Source organism: Anas acuta, chromosome 2 (genome assembly GCF_963932015.1).
Source record: "Anas acuta chromosome 2, bAnaAcu1.1, whole genome shotgun sequence".
Taxonomy (NCBI): Eukaryota; Metazoa; Chordata; class Aves; order Anseriformes; family Anatidae; genus Anas; species Anas acuta.
Genome location: NC_088980.1, coordinates 26,078,764 through 26,098,498, shown reverse-complemented (window position 1 = coordinate 26,098,498; position 19,735 = coordinate 26,078,764). Strand labels below are relative to the sequence as shown.

The window sequence follows — 19,735 nt, the reverse complement described above, 5'->3', positions numbered from 1 at the left end:
ATGACCGAGATTCAGGATGTCAGGAACTCCTCTGCTGGAAGTTACGCTCTGCAAACTCTGTCTTTGGTGACGTAGACCCAACAGCCTGGGAAAATCCCAGGCAACGCTGGACTTCCAGGTTCTCTCTCCACTAAAGAGGAAAGTTGTTGAGACTTTTCCCAGCACATCTGTGACCCTGGAAGATAAGCTAATAGTGAAAGAGCGGTTCAGCCGATCAATTATTAGGTCAGCTCCAGAAAGAGTAAGTAAGGGTCACTTGGCGATTTGCAGCCAGTGCGTCACTGAAGCAGCTGTCTGGAGGTATTTGGTCACCGTTAACCCAGGTTATGGCAATGACCTACATGTCAAACTGTGTGCTTAGGATCCACTTTTGCTCCCTTTGTGCTTCAGTGTACTCTCCACACAAAGCTTGGGCTTTCAACAACCGCAGTACCCCCTGCATTTAGCGCAGGGAAGAAGCCTGCACACCTCATAGCGGCTCCCCGTTTGGATATCCCCTCCACCAGCGTGCCCTCAGGACCGACAGCAGGACACCACCCCCTCGCTGCCCCTCGGGGGCCTCCCGGAGCACACCCAAGGTCAGCGGCCGGGGCTCGATGCCAGGTGCCGGGGGCGCCCCGCCAGCGGCCGTCACGAGCCGCCTGTGAGGCGAGGCCCCGTCATGGGCGGCGGGGCCGGGCCTGAGGGAGCCCCGCCCGCCGCGGGCTCTACTTAGGGGCGGCGGTGCCGCCGCTCGCCACAGGGCAGCTATAGCCCGACCGATCCCAAAAGATCCTCGGAGACCCCTCAAGACCCTCAGCGACCCCTGGCAGCGATGAAGGCGGCTCGCATCGCCCTGCGCAGCGCGGCTCCCCTGGCGGGGGCTGGCAGCAGCAGCGCCGGCCGTGGCGGCAGCAGCAGCAGCAGCCGGCTGCCGCGGGAGGTGGAGCAGTTCTCCCGCTTCTCCCCCTCGCCGCTCTCTATCAAGCAGCTGCTGGACTTCGGTGAGAGCCACGGAGCCGCTCCGGGCTCACCCTGGGGCCGGGGGGTGGCCGGGGGGGGTGTTTTGGGTGAGGGGAGGCGCCGCCGCCCCTCTCCTCAGGCGCCCTCTGAGGGCTGCGCAGCGGTTGCCGGGCTCTGTGCTGGGCCCTTGATGGGGTTTGGGGCATGGGGGCGGCAGCAGCGAGCACAGAACAGCCTGTACCCGACTGCAGTGCCCTGCTGGCAGCCGCCCAGCCTGCCCTTAGCGGCGCTGGCCTGGAGGAGCCCGTGTTTACAGGGCTGCGGAGGCTCTCCCGGAGGATTACGGAGCCCCACTGGCAAAATGGGAAACCTACAAACGTGCCTCCCTTGGGTGGGCAGCGTGCTGCTGCCCTGCAAACCCACACGCAGGAGAACTGGCCAGCATTGCCATGATGATTGCAAAGGATTATAGTCCTCAAGTCTGCAGAGAGACAGAAATTTATGTTGTGATTTCTCTCTTTCCCCCAACACACAACATTTTCTTTGGTTGGATTTGCTTTGTAGGCTCAACGAATGGATGCGAGAGAACTTCCTTTGCCTTTCTGAGACAAGAGCTTCCTGTGAGGTTTGCAAACATACTGAGGGAAATCGATCTTCTTCCTGACAGATTGCTAAGCACACCATCGGTGCAGTTAGTAAAAAGCTGGTAAGTAAGAACTGCTTGAACTGGGCCTGCAGAATAACACAGCTCCAACAACTTTGTTGTTGTAGACTCTTTTTTGAATAACAGAAGACACTAACAAAATAAACTAGAAATGCAGTTCATTCATCAAAGCTTAAGTGCAAGCTGTTCTACACTTGAGTGGTGTGCTAAAATTAAACTGAAATCGCAATGTGGTCATGTTGTTGTTTTTAAAACATTGCTTAACAGTTTAGAATTTGCTGTTAGAACACAACTCTGCTTTTTAAGTGAGAAGACAGTGCTCTCTTCTCTCATAACATGCACAGACCCTCAGAGTTACATGGAAATGGAAGAGCTGGCTCTATTTTTGTTTGGATCTCTCACTGATGGAACTGTAGCAGAACAGCCATTCTGCAGCAAATCACCTTGGCCCATGCATCTTAGAATTCAGTTAACATTCACCTTGTGGTTGACAGGGTGATTGGATCTGATTTAACCTTGCTCTACTGGCACAACTGCAGCACTTGCAAAGAAGGCTGACACAAAGGGCAAAAGCATTAGAGTAAGATCCAGAAACGTTCATAATCTAGCAAACTACAGTTGCGCCTTTGCAATATGCGTCAAGGCTGTCAGACATCAGCAAAGAGGCTCAAGTGCTTAGCTTGTGACAAAGCTGATTAGACTTGGAAAAACTTTTGCTCAGGTGGCTTCCATTATTATTCATTATTTTGATCTTCTTTTGAAATGCCCCTCTTCTCTAAAACTGTAAGAGGAGCCGATGTTAAAGTGATGTTTTAAATTCTTGTCCGGGTGGCAGGCATGAGAAAACTTGCATGACTTCTAGGGTTCAGGCAGAAGTGACTGTTTCCATGCTTAGATGGAATTTAGATACTTCAAAGATATTTCAGACTCTTAGCTGACTTGTTAAGGGTAATAACTTGGACAATACTGTGTCTTTACTGTTCCTAGACTAATGAAATATCCTATTCATTTTATTTTTTTAATAGGTACATCCAAAGTCTAATGGAGCTGGTTGAGTTCCATCAAAAAAGCCCAGATGACCAGAAAGTATTATCTGAGTAAGTTTTCCATTTGTTTCATTGAGCTTTCAATCATATGCTCTATTTTTCATATTGTCGCTTCAGAAAGATCACTGTCCTGAACTGAGTTTAGTAATTTAGCATGAATTGCTGAGCATCTCACAAACAATATGTTGAGCAATACTGCACATAGATGACCTTTGGCAGCTTGGTTCTGAGGGTGTAGTGCCTCCTGAACTGTCTAACAAAGATCAACAAAAAATATACTTGATGTCGTGTCCCTGCTTCTTTCCAAGCTGTCAGCTAGGGGTCATCTTAACTCCCTGCATTCTCCTGCTTAAACTCTTATGCATGAGGAAGCAGGCAATAAATTTGACATGAGTAATGATTACACTGTTTATATTAAAAATATCCTATTTCTGGTGTAGGTCAATGTAGGTCAATTTAAAAATACAGTCTATTTTTCATTCTCTGAACATTAAGGCTACTTTACTTATCTGTGTTGCTGGATTAGATAAGGACTTTCGTACACAGCTTGCCTTTATGTAGTCTTAGAACAAAGTTCTAATGAGATTTTTTTTTACTTAGCTTTATAGATACACTAATTAGAGTCCGAAACAGACATCATGATGTGGTCCCTACAATGGCACAAGGAGTAATTGAATACAAAGATATGTTTAAAGTAGATCCTGTCACCAATCAAAACATTCAGTATTTCTTGGATCGCTTTTATATGAGCCGTATTTCCACCCGGATGCTCATGAACCAACACAGTAAGTAGAAATTCTTAACTGAGGAAACACTTCATAGAATCATAGAATGCTTTGGGTTGGAAGGGACCTTAAAGATCATCTAGTTCCAATCCACTGCCTTCAATTTAGTGAAAAACATTTTAATGCAAATGTTTCTTAGAACTGTTGGAGATCTGCATCGGATAACTGATGCTGAAAAGTTAAAGTGCATGACTTAAAGTAATGGGAGAACTTACTGTAATTAGACTGTAGTCTAGAAAATAAGTTTTATGGAAAATGCAGGGATCTCCTTTACATCTGAAAAGTCTTTGTATCTACACAGATACTACCACTGTAGTGCTATCTATGCCTTTTTAGATATTAAAAAGGCAATCCACTGCCAGCAAACCATCTTATGTGACTACATGATATGATTGCACTGTTTTAATATAAACTTAATTTTCAAATAGTACAGTATTTGTGATTAAATACAATATTTGTTTTCATCCAAAACAGCACTTCTTTTTGATGATAAATCCAGCTCAGGGCACCCAAGGCACATTGGAAGTATTGATCCTTGCTGTGATGTTGTTGAAGTAGTGAATGGTAAGTGTTCTGATGCCGTAATTTTTATGTGATCAGTATTTATCTGCTTGCAAGCAGACTGGGTAACCAGCAAGTGTAATAGGATGCTGACTGTTTCTTGTTGAAAGAGCTGAAAGCAGTCTATCAAAACATGAGTTTTTGTAGGACAGAATCTAAAATACAAAGCAGCAGTAAAAAATGTCTGAATAAGGCCTAGTAAGTAACAGATGAAGAAGGAATTAAACCTCTGGTGTTGAAATCAGCATTATTTGCTCTTAATCCATACCCCAGATGCATCTGTTTTTACAGAATCACCAAATAGTGCTGAAGACTTCCCCATACTGTTATAATTGCCTACTTAGTCTCAGTTCCAGTGCATACAGTGTAGGTGCAATATTATCATCCCCTGTGAAACACAGGCTTAGTCCGTGTCATGTTAGCAGCTATTGCAGTTAGAAATCGTATTTTGCTATGCATTGGTTCTACAGCATTTAATACTTCATTTCATGTATTTTAAATATTTCAGATGCTTTTGAAAGTTCCAAGATGCTATGTGACCAGTATTACTTAACATCTCCAGAGCTAAAACTTAAACAAGTGAATGGTAAGATGAGGGCTTCTATGTCTCTCTTCCTATTGTGATCAAATTGCTGTGTTTACTCAATCAAAAGGCTCCCACTTCTATAGCCATGATGGTACATACCGGTTGACTTCTTGTGTGGTGGTTCCTCTTCCCTTTGTTCTAAGTGCCTCATTTAATCTACTGTGTTTGAACTCAGATGTCACTGTATCTCTAACACTACATGTCCTGAGGTGGTATTTACAAAGTTGAGATGAGGAAGACTAGGCTGTAACAGTAAAATAGGTTGCTAGAGAGGAGTTCTACTCCTCAGGTGGGAAAGGGAGTCTACTGTGAAACCTTGGTTCTAGTCTAAGCTGCCTGCATGTATCTGATCTTGGGCAGTCTTCTGAATCTCTATTTACTGATGAAACTGAACTTTACTTGAAACTAAACTGTTACTAAGCATGTGTTGATTACCACCTAAGCATTGTTGTGAGTATACAAACTCCTTCGTTTGGTGGTGGTGGGGATATACCCCCAAATTAAGACTTTTTCTTGTTTTCTTGTTTGCTTATTGTAAAAATTGTTGGTATTGTATCCAAATTTTATCTCCCTGCTAAGTATTGCTTGTCTCTTTCTCTTCATCTAGGAAAATTTCCAGGAGAGCCAATTAACATTGTGTATGTTCCATCTCATCTCTTTCACATGCTTTTTGAGCTCTTTAAGGTATGTCAGTATATGCTGTTTCTTCCTTCAGTATTCTGAGCAGGAGCATCAATATTTAAAATATCTAGCTAGACCTGAGTGAAATAGAGCTGTGCATAGGACAGATCTCGAAAAATTTCTAATGTGGGGGGATTGCTTTGGCAATTGGGAAAACAATGACTGCAGTTTGTTGGAGGATATTTGGACACTTTGATGTAGTGGTAACTGGGGGAAGAGGAAGGGAGAGAAGGAGTAAAAGTGGGACATGAGGCTGTGACAACCACTCTGAAAGCCTTTTGCTTTTAGACTACACTTATAGAGCAGTTTTGCTGTAGTGCCTTCCTGTGGAGTAGGAAATGCATTGAATGGGGCTGAACTATGTGCTGCCAACAAGGGATGTGGAGTTCTGACAGTTTTTAGCAACTGTTGAGCTCAACTCTTTTTTTTCCTAGAGACCTGCTGACACTTCATGGATTTAGTTTATTTAAGAGATATTAGCCTAGTTTGGTGTTCATCAAAACAATGTAATCTCTGAAGTGGAGTGGAGTCTTAAGTGTGAGACTTTGGTTCTTGTTATGCTTAGTTGCTAAGCGTCTCTTCTTGAAGCTAGGCAGTGGTAGAAGTGGATGGTAAATGCTCAGCCTCTGCATAATAACAGGAGTATTAAAGTGATGTGATTAAGTGCACAGATTGAATGCTTTCTGATGATGGTAACCTTCATTTCCACAGAACTCAATGAGGGCAACAGTTGAATTTCAAGAAAACAGTCCTTCCCTCTCTCCAATTGAAGTAACAGTTGTTCTAGGACAAGAAGACTTGGCAATTAAGGTATCTTCTTGGCCAGCTACAATATGGGCTTTATGTAATCTTTGGTTTCACATGTCGCAGCAAATTTTATTAGAGTAACTTGCTACAAGTTCTGTGACAACAGATCAAAGATACAAGGCATAAGCTTTCTGCTGATAGCCTACATATAGAGCAATTATCTAACTGGAAAATAATCTGGTGTGAAACAAATAGCACTTCTTACTGCTGGAGGGTTTGTTTAAATACCAACGCTTTAAATATCAGTTTTAGTACGTGATCATAGTTAATTTTTATTTCCTCTTAAATCAGATCTCTGACAGAGGCGGTGGTGTTCCAGTGAGGAAAATTGAGCAGCTGTTCAGCTACATGTATTCCACAGCACCAAGGCCAAGGATGGATGATGGCCGAAATACTCCTCTTGTAAGTTTACTCTAATGCTCATGTTGCTAATGAGGTTACCATAAATATGGGGCAGATTGATAGGTTAATAACAAATACTGAAACCCTATATCTGCCCTACTGCTCTGTGGAGTATATTAAGACCCAGTGTCATAGATCTTAGATCTCTTTAGCATTAACTCTTGCTTAATGGACAAAATGAGTTTTTAAAGGTATAAATGGAAGCATAGTCCTACCTGAGCCTCATTTCTTTTACTCCAATGACAATAATTTACTTGTTCTTCACTTCCTCTCAGTTATTGAACTTAAAAGAAATACTATATTTGCAGAGGCAAGCACTACTGGAATAGGTATAGAATATAGTTACACTCTAGTAATAACCTTCCAGTAATCAAGATGTGCTAGCAAAAACTAGTCAGGGAAATACAGAAGTTTAATGTGTAAAAGTGACACCTGTATATGTACCTTTCCTCCTCAATAGAGATTCTTTTCAAATAGTCAATTTGCATGTGAAACTGATTAGAAAACTCCTTTCTTTTAAGAGAATTACAAAAGACTTTAACAGTCTAAAGTCTCTGAACATTTTCCAGCTGTCTTAAGTCCTAAGAGCTAGTAAATAATTTTGTTTTAATTTCTTTTTAGGCTGGCTTTGGGTATGGCTTGCCAATCTCCCGTCTATATGCTAAATACTTTCAAGGAGACCTAAATCTCTACTCCATATGTGGCTATGGAACAGATGCTATTATCTACTTGAAGGTATGTGTTTTGATTTGGTTTAATAAAATAAATACTGATAAATTCCACTAATGCAGTGAGGTGACTACTTCAGTATCATGAAGTGAACAAATTCTCTGCTTATAAGTAGAAAATGACTTCATTTTCATTAAGAAATGCCAGTAAACTTTCTAACTGGTCCTTAGAAGTAAAAAACAAAAAACAAACAAACAAAAAAAAACAGCTATAACAAGTCTACTTGAATGCATACTGCTAAGAGCTTTAAATCAAATTCAGGGGGTTCCCTGTATTGATAGATTTCATATTTACCGATTCACGGAATATAAAATACCAGGGAAAAGTGAAGTAACAGAAATAGAAAGATGTGAGAAACAGATCCATTTTCTTTACTGTGCTTTTTTTTACTCTGACAACCAGGCATTTTTAGTATTAGTTCATACAGACTTTCCTATTCAGCATCTGCCATATAGCCCATATATGCGACTTGGTTATTAGTAATATTGAATCATAGTCTGGCACATATCACTCCCTAATAAACACAAGCTATTCTTTTAGCAGAAGAATACGGAAGTAGGAAGGGATCACATCTTGAAGCTTCTTTGTACTTCTGTAAAGTTCTTATACATTGCTTTCAGCATTATATTGAAAATAGCTTACAGAATATCTTCTAAGGCCTATAAAAATGCATAAACGTGATTTGAAGTCACGACATTTGTCCTGCCGAAGTACTCATTGCAATCTTAGATGCTATAGTTAACTTGCTTCGGTATCTATTACAGAAACGTTTGTGTAAACAACTTTGTCACTGACTTGGCAGTTGAAGCATACTGTGTCAACTTTTGTAAAGTGGTATTACTGAGAGGGGAAAAACTGAGTAACTCTTCTTGTTTTTAGGCCCTATCAACAGAATCAGTAGAAAAACTCCCAGTCTTCAACAAGTCTGCTTCTAAGCATTACCAAGCTACATCAGAGGCAGATGACTGGTGTGTGCCAAGCAGAGGCCCAAAACAGAGTGCAGCTCTCTGAAGAAGTTGGTATCTGAGGCACCCAACGGGATCAAGCTGGCTTCTCAAGGACTAGTGTTTGGAAGTACTTAGCTACCTTCAAACAGGCAAATTCTTCAGTTTCAGGACTGGCAAAAGAGTAAGAAGCTAAGGATGTTATAGCCTAGGCTGTATGCATTAAATGTGAAATGCTTCTGTGTACTTCGGGCTGAAGAAAATTCAAGTACATATGTCTTTTAAGAAGAGGTGTGTATAGAGGAAATTCAGGCTATTCCTGTGATCAAACATTTGATGTGGTAGAAGCGTGCAATTGAGTCCTGTCTAATGCTTGAATTCTGGATACTGATAAATATCAGTTAGGCTGGTATATATATTTCTCCTAGAATAGATATCAGCAGTTCATCTTATTACAGAACTCCTCAGGTAGATAGTTGCACTCATACTTTATAGCTGTATTTATAACATTTGGAAAATAGCCACTTACCTTGCCTACAAGACTGCTGTTTTATAAACAGTATCCAAATACAGCCTGAATGGGAAAGAGGGGGTGAACCCTTGCCAGGTAGGGAGAGAGTGTTTTCCATGTATAAGGAAGTCCCATTTTAACAAAAGAAGCAATCCTGTATTCCAGTAATAGTTCTTATGTGAAGCCTTGCTCAGAGTTATATTTTAAGCTGTTCATGGAAAGGCAAGTGAAACAAGGCTACTGTGCATAAGGAAATCAGGATTTTTTTAGGGACAAATTGGAAAGCCGCTTATTTGTAACATCCATAAAGTTAGCCTATATCTCAGCACTCTGGAAAACAAGTGCCAAGTAGATTAGAATTTTCTGGGAACTGAAGTGAGACATGCAAGTTGTACTGAAAGGTTTTGGTGGTCTGTGTTATGCAAGCATGGCATGGGGAACAGTATACTTAAAGTGTTGTCCTGTGATTCCCTTTTGTCATGATGTTAGATGACTAGTGGGCTCGATACACGAAACCAAAATCTGCCTACTACCATGTCTGCCAAATATATATCGTACCACACTATCATGTGGTACATGGGGAATTCTCAGCCTTGAGAGCTGGGAGCACTGAAGGTCTGTTTGAAAGTTTTTTAGGAGCAGTGGTGGTGGAGTAGAATGCTGTTCTGAGAACTGTTCTATGTCATGGAAAGGGCTTGTGAAGTGAAGATTTAAAATATCAACAACACTGAAAACTGTAGAGAACAGCAAAATGGGGAATTGCCATAGGAACAGTGCTAGTGGGAGAGAGCCGTTGAGAAAATACTCCATTTTTAGTAAGCTCTTCTCCCTATCCCATCTTTAGATTTTTCCCCTCCTTGTAAGCAAGGTAAGCTGAATGCCAGGATAAAGTGAAGCTAATGGAGGTTACCCAGCCGTACAGTCAAAGTTCATTGGGGCTGTGTAATACTATGTGAATTTTTGTTGACTGATCAGCATTATTATCTTAAGTGTATACAATCCTTGGAAAGAAGTTGCAAATACAGTATTTAAAGCATCTTGTTCAGTTGTATGACAGATTAGTATTTACTGGGCAGAAAGCCACTCCCACTCCATACTATACTGTGAATCTTGAATTTTTAATAGCAATAAGAAAGCAAGAACTAACTTTATTCTAAAAGTTCTTGCTTGGGGTAAACTTCTCAGTGGAAGATACTATTCTGTTATGATGTATTTCTTTCAAAAACTAAACCTTGAAGTGTTGGTGATAATTACTGAGCATGATGACTTAAGTACTGCATTGGGGCCACTCTTATCCCAGTGAATAAGCTGCAATCACCAAAGGTCACCAATTCAGGTATATTTTAGTTCAGCTTACTGAGTAAAATGGATAACAAAAGTGAAATATCTTTGTTTAGAAGATACAGGTGTGAAAAAGCTGCTTTCACTGCCATAATATACTTGAATACTTTGACTTTGTATTGAATACAAGGTCACAAAAAATGCCTAGGTAGTTGTTGTTAAACACAAACAATACTGTCTGCACCCGGGAACGCTTGAATGTGAGTTGTGATCTCATGATATACTGTATATATGTACCATAGCTGCAGCTACCCCAGGTTGGAGCTGTAACTATTTTTAAGCAGCCAAAGCACATGAGTGTTGTAAACAAATGTGTATTAGAGCTTACAAATAGAAGCTTTCTGGATAAGTGTAATTTTCAATCTGTATATGCAGAACACATTCACAAAGCAGACAGATGTGTGTAGTACTTAAGGAACCTATGTGGAATCTCTTTAGTATTAAAAAATACTTAAGGGCTATCAACCTAGATACAATGGTGTCTTTCAACACTTATTGAATTCTTATTCCTGACTTGTAGTTTTGAGCCTTTTACTGGTTTGTAGATATTTAAATAATTTTATAATAAAATCTTTTTAATGGTTGTCTAGTATCTTTCTCTTTTTTCTTTAAAGTCTACTGCAAGCATGGGCTTTTAAATATTAAGTATTAATCAGCAAGTTTAATTATGGCTTTTAGTGTGAGTGAGGTCTGGATTTGGTGTGTCTGTTTTTTTGGGGGGGCGGTCCTCTTTGGTTGGGGGGAGAATTCTTCTAGTAGGTAACTTCTGATATTGGTGATCTTTCTAGTGGAGCTCACTTGTTTCAGGGGGTCCTAAACATCAAAAGTAGATTGAATCCTGCGTTGCTCCTAATTCCAGGAAGTATTTAAGGGGAGATAGGATCTGAGCAATGAGTTTCAATGGGCTTCTTTGAACAACTTTCTTCTAAAAGCTTCAATGACAAAATTACTTGGACCCTTATGTTTCCGCTAGTGAGCTTGTATGAGTGAAGGCAATTTGCTGCCTTTCACCCAACATCCTAAAGGTGGTGGGGTGCAGGAGGATTGCCGACACATCACAGTCACCTTGCTAAAATTAACTGGCTTATGATGCAAGAAGCTTGCAGTGCTTGGCTGTAGTTGTCTTACCAAGCTACTAGGTAACAGCTCAAAATCTGATCTTGACGCTCAGAAGTTTTGAGAGGCATCAGACACAGCACAAGTCATGCGTTTTGTGGTTGCTAAGAAATCTGCCTCCAAGAAAACTGGCTTAGACCTCAATTGTGTCATCAAAAAAACCTTTCAGGTTCACTGGCACAAAGCTGAGGGGCAAACACACTGCTAAGTGACTTGCTTAAGCAATTCTCTTAATGCGAACATCATATTTCTCATCATATAGCATTTGATGTTAATTCCTGATAGTTGATTTGCCCAACCTCAAGGCTGTGATCAGGAATACATATTTAATAATTGCTTCCACAAACATTTTGCTTCCAAAAATGCATCCTGCCCCCACGGAGTCCTAGCTGCAGAATAGAAATAGACAGGTCTTCCTGAAGTTTTGAAGGAGAAACAAACATGTTGTCTAACATAAATCAGTGGTAGTCCCAAAATGAGTGGTTTCAGAGGCCAAGTTGGTAAGCGGATTTTCTGTCTGTCATCACCCACGGCTGCTACTGTAGAAAGGATCAAACTTACTGCCAATGGGAGACTCTTAACAGCATGCACTGGTTCTAACTGTCCAGACTTCCAGTGGGATTCAGTCCTTAACTTCTTCCATATGATGACAAAAAAAAAGTCTGTTTCAGCTCTGGAATAATAGGACAACGGGCTTTTAATAGCTAGTTTGCAATACAATGATGAATACAACGATGGTTAGTGGGCAGAACAGGCTGTACCATAATAAACAGGTCCTGTACAAGTGGTGCTCTAAGAGGCTTGTGTTTTCCCAGGAATATGCTGCATCCCAGATTTTTTAAAAGACAGAGTAACTGTAAAAGTACCTACAAGTGTTTAGCCTGAGAGTCAAGAGGTGAAAAATATCCAAACCCTGGGTGTCTAGCAGTAAATCTACAACTTACAGACTTACAGCTTTGTGTGCTGTTTCCATTTCTTAATTTTTTATCCCACCACCCCTACTGCCAGTGAAGTAGATCAGATGGTGTGAACTTCAAGTATTTTGGAATTACGGAAAAGCACCACCCTGACATACATCAATCAGTACAGGTGTGTTAGAAGAAACAACCCACAACTTAATTGCACCTGGGACTTTAGTAAGAGCAAAGAAAACAAAACAGGCCTGTTTTCCCCATCCACCTTTACCGTGTTACTAACCCTAGAGATAGGACTAGCAGCTTTCCCCTCCTTTTTTTCCAAGCAGAAATGCATGTGCCTGCTCTGTACACCAGCAGTGGCAGGTTCAGGGGATGCACGCGGTGCATGCATGAGCCAGGCACGCTGTGGATGTGGCAGCAGCCCCTTTCTGCAGCGTGCAGCCCAGATCCCCCATGAGCCAGACGAGCACGTGGCCCAGCAGGCAGTGCACGGTGTCCCCCAGGCAGGCTGCACGCAGGCTGTTAGTTCCAGACAACCTCCTGCTGTCCAGAAGGCTCCAGAAGTTGTAATGTTTTTCGTTTTTTTTTTTTTCTTCCTCTGCATAAACTCATTGAGTGGAAGAGGCCAACTCCTGATTCAGCAAAGCTCCGGAGGTACAGCAATTGGCTTGCTTTGAGTACGTCAGAGGTTCACTGAAATCAGCAAATTTGCCCATGGCTGGAAGACATTCTGGTTTCACAGAAGATAAGCAGATGTTGCACTTCCCCCCTTTGCCCCCTGATCTGGACCTTACAAAGGTTCCTGAAGTCAACAGAAACCACACAAAAGCATCCAGTGTTTTCTCTTCCAGCTCGTTAACTAAAATGCTTACACTGATTTTGTTACTAGTGCCTTGGGCACACCTCCAAATTAATCTCCCCGGCGCCTGATAAGGGCTTGTTCGTTATCATCTCTTTCCTATCATTTAACCAAGCTTTCAAATACACCAGACTTTGCCCTTAGTGGGCGATAACGTCCTTCCCATAGCGTTATTACAATATAAGCTTTGATACCTTTGATAAGAAACACTACCAGACTGGAAAAACAATTTTTTTTTTCCCCTTACAGCGGGTGACGGTGGCTTGAGTCATCAGGTTATAGCCCCCAGTAACGCTCTGCCATGAAACCCCAAAGTAATTTTGGCAAACAGAAGGTAGAAGTTGGCAGTTTTTGACATTTCTTGGCTCATCTGATTTTGGGGCTGGGGGGTAAAGGCGGTGGGAGAAGGAGCTGTGGTGTAAAGAGGAGGGAGCGCTTTTCTGTTAACGTCTTTGATTTTGCATTCCCTAGAAGCTGGCAACACAATTTTAAATGCCCATATCCCAGTCCTGTATTACGGGACATAAAGTGGCTTTGCGTGTCTGTGCTGGCATGCGTGCTCGTGACAGAATGACTTACTCAGCACCTGGCCAGGTGCTGCTCCTCCGCTCAGTCAACAGAGAGTGAGCAGGACACCCTGCCGGCACTGCGGCAGGCAGTTTCCATCAGCCCTGCTTCTCTCCACTCACCTTAGAGGGATGAAGGGGCAGAAAAGCCCTGCAGGGAGTCTGAATTACAGAATCACAGAATCACAGAATTTCTAGGTTGGAAGAGACCTCAAGATCATCGAGTCCAACCTCTGACCTAACGCTAACAGTCCCCACTAAACCATATCCCTAAGCTCTACATCTAAAAGTCTTTTAAAGACCTCCAGGGATGGTGACTCCACCACCTCCCTGGGCAGCCTGTTCCAGTGCCTAACAACCCTTTCAGTAAAGAAGTTCTTCCTAACATCTAACCTAAAACTCCCCTGGCGCAACTTTAGCCCATTCCCCCTCGTCCTGTCACTAGGCACATGGGAGAACAGGCCAACCCCCACCTCGCTACAGCCTCCTTTAATGTACTTATAAAGGGCAATAAGGTCGCCTCTGAGCCTCCTCTTCTCCAGGCTGAACAAGCCCAGCTCCCTCAGCCGCTCCTTGTAGGACTTGTTCTCCAGGCCCCTCACCAGCTTCGTCGCCCTTCTCTGGACAAATTCTTTGCTCTCAAATGCTGGATGGCATAACAAGAGGCTGGAACACAGTCCTGTGGGTTTGGAACATTCTCATAACTCTTAATGATTTTTTTTTTTTTTAATAAAGTAGAATAATATGTATAAGTTATCAGTAGCTGCTCCTCTTCACCTCTCCTACATATTCCTTGAAAGAAAGAAAGAAAGAAAGAAAGAAAGAAAGAAAGAAAGAAAGAAAGAAAGAAAGAAAGAAAGAAAGAAAGAAAGAAAGAAAGAAAAAGAAAGAAAGAAAGAAAGAAAGAAGGAAAGAAAGAAAGAAGGAAAGAAAGAGAGAGAGAGAGAGAAAGGATGCCAAGCATCCTCATGGAGCTGAGGGAGAGCTTGGGCTGCCACACCTTAAGTTATGTGAATGTGATACATCCAGATAGGCCCTGCCTGGGAGGCTCAAATAAGACAAGCCAGTAAAAATAAATAAATAAATAATCTTTGTTTACACATTGGGCTTTCCGTGCTGTGTCATCCTAGTTGTCCGGGCCTGAAACTGAGAACGTTGACCTAGGATTCAGCACACCAGGTATAACATCTTGTCATGATACCACATAAATGTTAGTATGTATGTGCCTACGTGTATGTGCCTATGCGAAAGTCCAGCTCCCACTCTAGTGACTAGAGATGATCTATCCAGAGGACCTCTGAAGGCTTTCAGCTCCTCCCAAAGCAGACACCTCCATTTAGCCAGCTCATAGCTCTCCTGGCTTCAGCGGCTGAGCTCAACTGCCTGTGGTGGGACCATGGATACTGGGGGCACATGTAGGCACCTGCATTTAGACGGCTTCAGCTGTGAGCTGACTCCCAGCCAATTCAGTTGCCTAAAAATAGTCACCCGATGCTATGTGAGAAGGCCTGCCTCTCATTTGTCCCTCCCTACGAGGAGAGATCTGCTGCAAGTCCTTTGTCACGTCCGCCAGGCCCATGCACATGCCTTGTATGGATGCCCTCAGCTTTCTCAAGTGTCGGTGAACGTGTATGTTTAGGTAGATGACTCAGGCCCCCTTGCTAATTCTGGGAGGCTGTGGGAGGCTGCAGATACACCGAGTTCAAAACAACATCACCGCTGCCATTGCTGGCCACAGTGGATAGATAATGGAAAATCCCAGGCAATATTTATGCCAGCGGGAACATTGCAGAGGAACCCCACAGGCTGCCTGCACAAGCTGTGTCAGCCTGGAGATGCCTCTGTGAAGCTCATCACCACTGCACTGCATTTCCCATCACAGCTCTGTCTGGGTTTGGGGCTGGATGTGGTGCCACACAGCAGCAGAAGACAGCGAGGCTCATCACCTGGGGCCCTGCACCCTGCGTGGCAGCAATGCAGGCACCTGAGAGCTCTGTCTGAGCTCACACAGCCTGTGGGAGCAACGCTCACTCTGCATGGGACACCCGATTACTTGCTAGCCTGACAGAAAATTAGGAGTTAACTGCATCTGGTACTGACTATTAAACAGTATTAGGCATATCAAGAACCCAGTTGCATTGAAAGCCCTTTTTTGAGTGCTTGCAGCTTTCTCTTTTCTAGCAGCACCGCCATCCACAACACTACTGGTTGATTTTTAACAAATTTGCTGGTAAACAGTCCGGGATACCTGGCAGGGATACTTGTCCTTTCCTCCAATCAGTGTAGCGTGCAGCTCAAACCATAGCACGCATGGCAAAGGATATTGGTGGCACACTGCCACTCCCCTGCTTACAAGAGGTATTATTGGAGGAATTCAACCTTCGTGCTGGGGTGGATCGGATGGTTTATGCCACTCTGGATATTAACGTGCCATTGCTTCACAGACCATAGGAAGCTGTTTGCTCAGGCATAAAACTTAGATTTGGTTTGTTGACACAGAAGAACTTGTTTGTGCGTAGTTAGGACCTGATATAAAATTGTCTAACTCTCCCTTGTTTCTAATCAACTTCACCTCAGGTTTTACATAAACACATGATGAAGAAAGCTTCATTTTGAAAATGTGACCAGGGACACTCTTAAGTTTTCATAATTTGTATTATTTGTGGAGATGACCAGAAAATTTCCACTGGTCCAAATAACTTCATGTGCTTTGCCTCTATGGCCTTGCCCTCCTGTTCCTCTGCTATTCCCATTCCTGCTCTCGTGCCAGTCTGTGCACACTCTGAGTTTATCTTTTGTGGCAGAACGATGGGGACAGTGCATGTCACACTTCCAAAAGCTTTTGATGATTTTTCAAGGCCACTGGATGATCAGTTCACTTAAGCAAAAAAAATCTTATCACCTTCTGCATATTCTCTTGAATGACAACATCCATGCTAAAACAGCTGGAGAAATGGCAAAACTGTTCACTGGAGCACCACAAATTGCTGCAGGGAGACCTTGGAAATTATATTACAGAGATTAGCATTTAGCAGTGACTGAAAGAGATGTTTTTATCCTTCTCCAAAGAGTTGTCCTTGCCTTCTCCTTTCCTCTACAGCAGAATCATATTCTCCACCTGAGAGTATTGATGCTAAGGGAGAGGATGTGCCTTGACTTTAAATCTACACCACTGCAGTCAAACAGAGCAGCAAAGAACCACGGATCCTCCCATTTCCTCCCAGGAATGAACACAGCCACTGCTATAGGAAATGAGAGTCTGGGGGGAAGTTCTGTCCTCAACAGCATGTTCTGTCAGAGGGAGGTCATTTCATTTCATAAGAACAGGGAGGAGGTTCAGCAAAGCTGTTGACAATGAAAAGCTAAAATATATGCTCTTCTTTACTTTTTTTTTTGATGTACGTTAACGCTGGAAGTTTGAGTTTTCTTTTTTTAGGCCAATATTTCTAGCAGAACCAAAATACATTAGTGTACAATATATTAAGTTTTCACTTTTAAAAGTCTTTTTGTAAGGTAATAGCTTTCAGAAGCAGTTATTGTTCTCATTTTTATAGAATATAACTAATATAGCAATAGGGTGTCTATAAGCAGATCCAAGAACTTCTGCTGCTGTGACTATACTTTCCATAGTGAACACTGTTCTCTGTAACATGCTTCTAACCTATGATAAACCTTTATCTTTTCTTTGTCAGGCAGTACAAAGTGTACTATAAATTGTGATCAACTTACTAAGCAATGTAAATTATGAACATTAGAGCAATAATCATTCATTTTTAGACCTCACACTACGCCCACTGAAATCTATGAAAAGCTTCCAGTTGACACCAGTGAACTGTGAACAGAGCCAAAATGGTTTGAGCAGCTGGTCAACAGGGAGACATATCCACTCCTGGAGGCCTCTAGAAGACAAACAACATACTCATTTTTAACTCCTTCAGAGCGTAGGATCAGAGAAGAGGATCACAGTGTTACCTGCCATGTGGGTGGCAAGATGGCATATGCTGGAGGAATTTACAGCTGAATGACACACCTAGGGGGAGAAGAGGAGAATGTGATGTACATTTAGACATTCAAGATACATTGACCAGAAACATGTATGCACAAATGGCCAATTTAAAGGATCGAGCTGGCTGACATCTCGTTTCAGCTTTGTCCCGCTAATCCAATGTGGTGCAACTGGTAAACCACCAAGCTTTGATCTTGAGCCTCTCTATTCAAGCCAGGTGAGATCAAAAGCCCAGGTCCGTGCTGGGAAAGCTTGAGAGCAGAGCTGCTGCTGGCTCTGAGGTGTTAGTGTGTCCCTGCCCAGAAAAACAGTCAGTTTGTCCTTGTGGCTGTGCCACCATGATAAAAGGGCATGCCTGCGCCTGGAGGCAGCACACAGCAGTGACCAGCCACAGCTTGTGCTCATTTCACACAGTTGAGGCTTTTTTAGAAAAAAAAGGATTAAGAATGTCCAAAACCTGAACAATGTGAGGGCCTGCTTCAATAAGGCTAGAAGATTATTCCAGCTGTTTGGGGCTGGGAGCCTAAAAAAGCTAAGCATGCCTCCCATAGGCAGCATAGCCCCAGACACTTGCAAGTGAATGGGCTGGTTTAAGCAGAGGGCAGATCTGCAGCCAGTGCTAGATAAAAGGACACAGAACAGTACTGTAAATAAGGAGAGAACGATTATAAACCTTAAAAATAGCCTTCAGGAAACGCGTGGCTGCTGTTCAGCTGCTGGCTCCTTTGTTCTGCTTACAGTTCTCCATCCTTTTTTTTTTTTTTCTCCCCTTTTTTGGTTTCCAGGACAAACACTGGGGCCGTGGGAGGCAGCGGTGCCTCTCTTGGCATTGCTCTCATACTCTCCAGAGCGAGAAGCTGCGAAACGGCAGGGACAGCATGTTCCCTGCTGGCTGCTCCGGGGACTTGAAAACATGTTTGTGTCAAGTCAGCGAGAGGCCGCCCGGGCCGGTCACGCCACCTCATTCCCTCCTTCCCTGCCTCCCTCTCAAGGCTGCTCGAAGGAGCCGTGCCGAAGTCCAAGCCTGTGTTGGAGGCTGCTCCAGGTGCTGCTGGCAGTGGCATGGAGCCACTTGCCCCAGCCTGGCCAGTACACCCAGCTCACCTGAAATCGAGCCAGGGCTGCAAAGGGCAGCTCCGGCGGGTGCCAGCCACCAGGCAGGACCAGCTGCCACTTAATAGCAAACCCAGCAGCACGGCCAGGCGACACTGGTTTATGTGTCCTGGTCAGCTAAAAAAGGAGCCTTCCTCCTTGTCATCTCCAGCCAGAAAACCTCTGCCAAAGCTCGTGAGAGGATGGAAGAGGGACAAGGACATTAAGGGGACACAGGGTGCACAGCTCAGTGCTGGCCAGGCAGGGCTGGGTATGGCCTGCAGCAAGGAGAGGTGTGTGGGTGCTACACGGAGGGGAACAGTGTCAGCCAGGTGTTGATGCAGTCTCAAACAGCTGGAAAGAGATGAAAGAAGAGAGCTGCCTGCCCCCCAAATCTGCCCACCCACCCTATGAGCAAGGGACTTTGTCTGAGGGCTTGGAAATGCAGGCCTGGCTCTGGGTGGCACAGGCCTGCAGAGAGGTGCAGTGGCTCCAGGCCCCAGCAGGGCTTCCCACCTCCCTTGCTAGAAGAGGGAGCAGGCACATTTTCTGCTCAGAGAAAACCACAAAACCGCTCTGAAACTCATATTAAAAGTATGAGCCCTGGGAGGCTGTAGGCTGCCACAGGGAATGCAGGTTGAAAGTCATGAGTACCAAACATCACCCCCAAACGTGCAGAAGCCAACACGTGCAGGGAGGGGGTGGCATGCTGCTCTCTCCATCTCCATCCTCAAGGAAATTCAGCCCCTGAATGCTGGAGCATGGAGTCACATAAACACTGAAATAATACATAAATGCTGTCTTAAACAACAGGTCTGGGAAGACCTTAATGTTCCTGTGTTAAGCCCTCTAAATAATTTCTTAACTAATCCAGCAAAAATAATTAAGCAATTGTCTCTCAGCTTTATACTGGAATGCTGCACAACCTGAAGGTCACACCAGGTTTGACTGCATTACGTACCTTTAAGACAGGAATAATGCTGTGGCACGTAATGTACTGCGTCTACCCAACAGCTGCAGATTGCACAGTCAGTGTCCTGACATCTGCACAAACAAATGTAAATATAAAAGTTTACTACTTCTCTTTCCAGCTGGTCAAAATTCCTTTAGTTTAGAGGAGTCTGACTTTGTTGATGGCTCATTACTGTCTGTGTGTGCATGTGTATGCGTAATTCATTAC

The 19,735-nt window shown here is 43.3% G+C and overlaps 1 protein-coding gene across 1 annotated transcript; it reads left to right on the top strand.

Annotated features, from left to right (window-relative positions):
• Positions 1–719: 719 nt before the first annotated feature.
• Positions 720–10,591, top strand: PDK4 (pyruvate dehydrogenase kinase 4). Its single transcript, XM_068673987.1, has 11 exons — positions 720–983; positions 1,507–1,648; positions 2,632–2,703; positions 3,253–3,437; positions 3,912–4,001; positions 4,507–4,584; positions 5,192–5,268; positions 5,977–6,075; positions 6,364–6,474; positions 7,096–7,209; positions 8,083–10,591. The coding sequence occupies exons 1-11, from the start codon at positions 815–817 to the stop codon at positions 8,212–8,214; spliced, it is 1,269 nt and encodes a 422-aa protein (XP_068530088.1). The 5' UTR covers positions 720–814; the 3' UTR covers positions 8,215–10,591.
• Positions 10,592–19,735: the final 9,144 nt, after the last annotated feature.

What these genes read in the sequence shown, in the direction of transcription:
- PDK4 (XM_068673987.1), top strand. Translation starts at nt 815, where the DNA reads ATGAAGGCGGCTCGCATCGCCCTGCGCAGCGCGGCTCCCCTGGCGGGG. An exon ending in TGCTTTTTGAGCTCTTTAAG is followed by an intron (nt 5,269 to 5,976) that starts GTATGTCAGTAT and finishes TCATTTCCACAG; the next exon opens with AACTCAATGAGGGCAACAGT. An exon ending in AAGAAGACTTGGCAATTAAG is followed by an intron (nt 6,076 to 6,363) that starts GTATCTTCTTGG and finishes CTCTTAAATCAG; the next exon opens with ATCTCTGACAGAGGCGGTGG.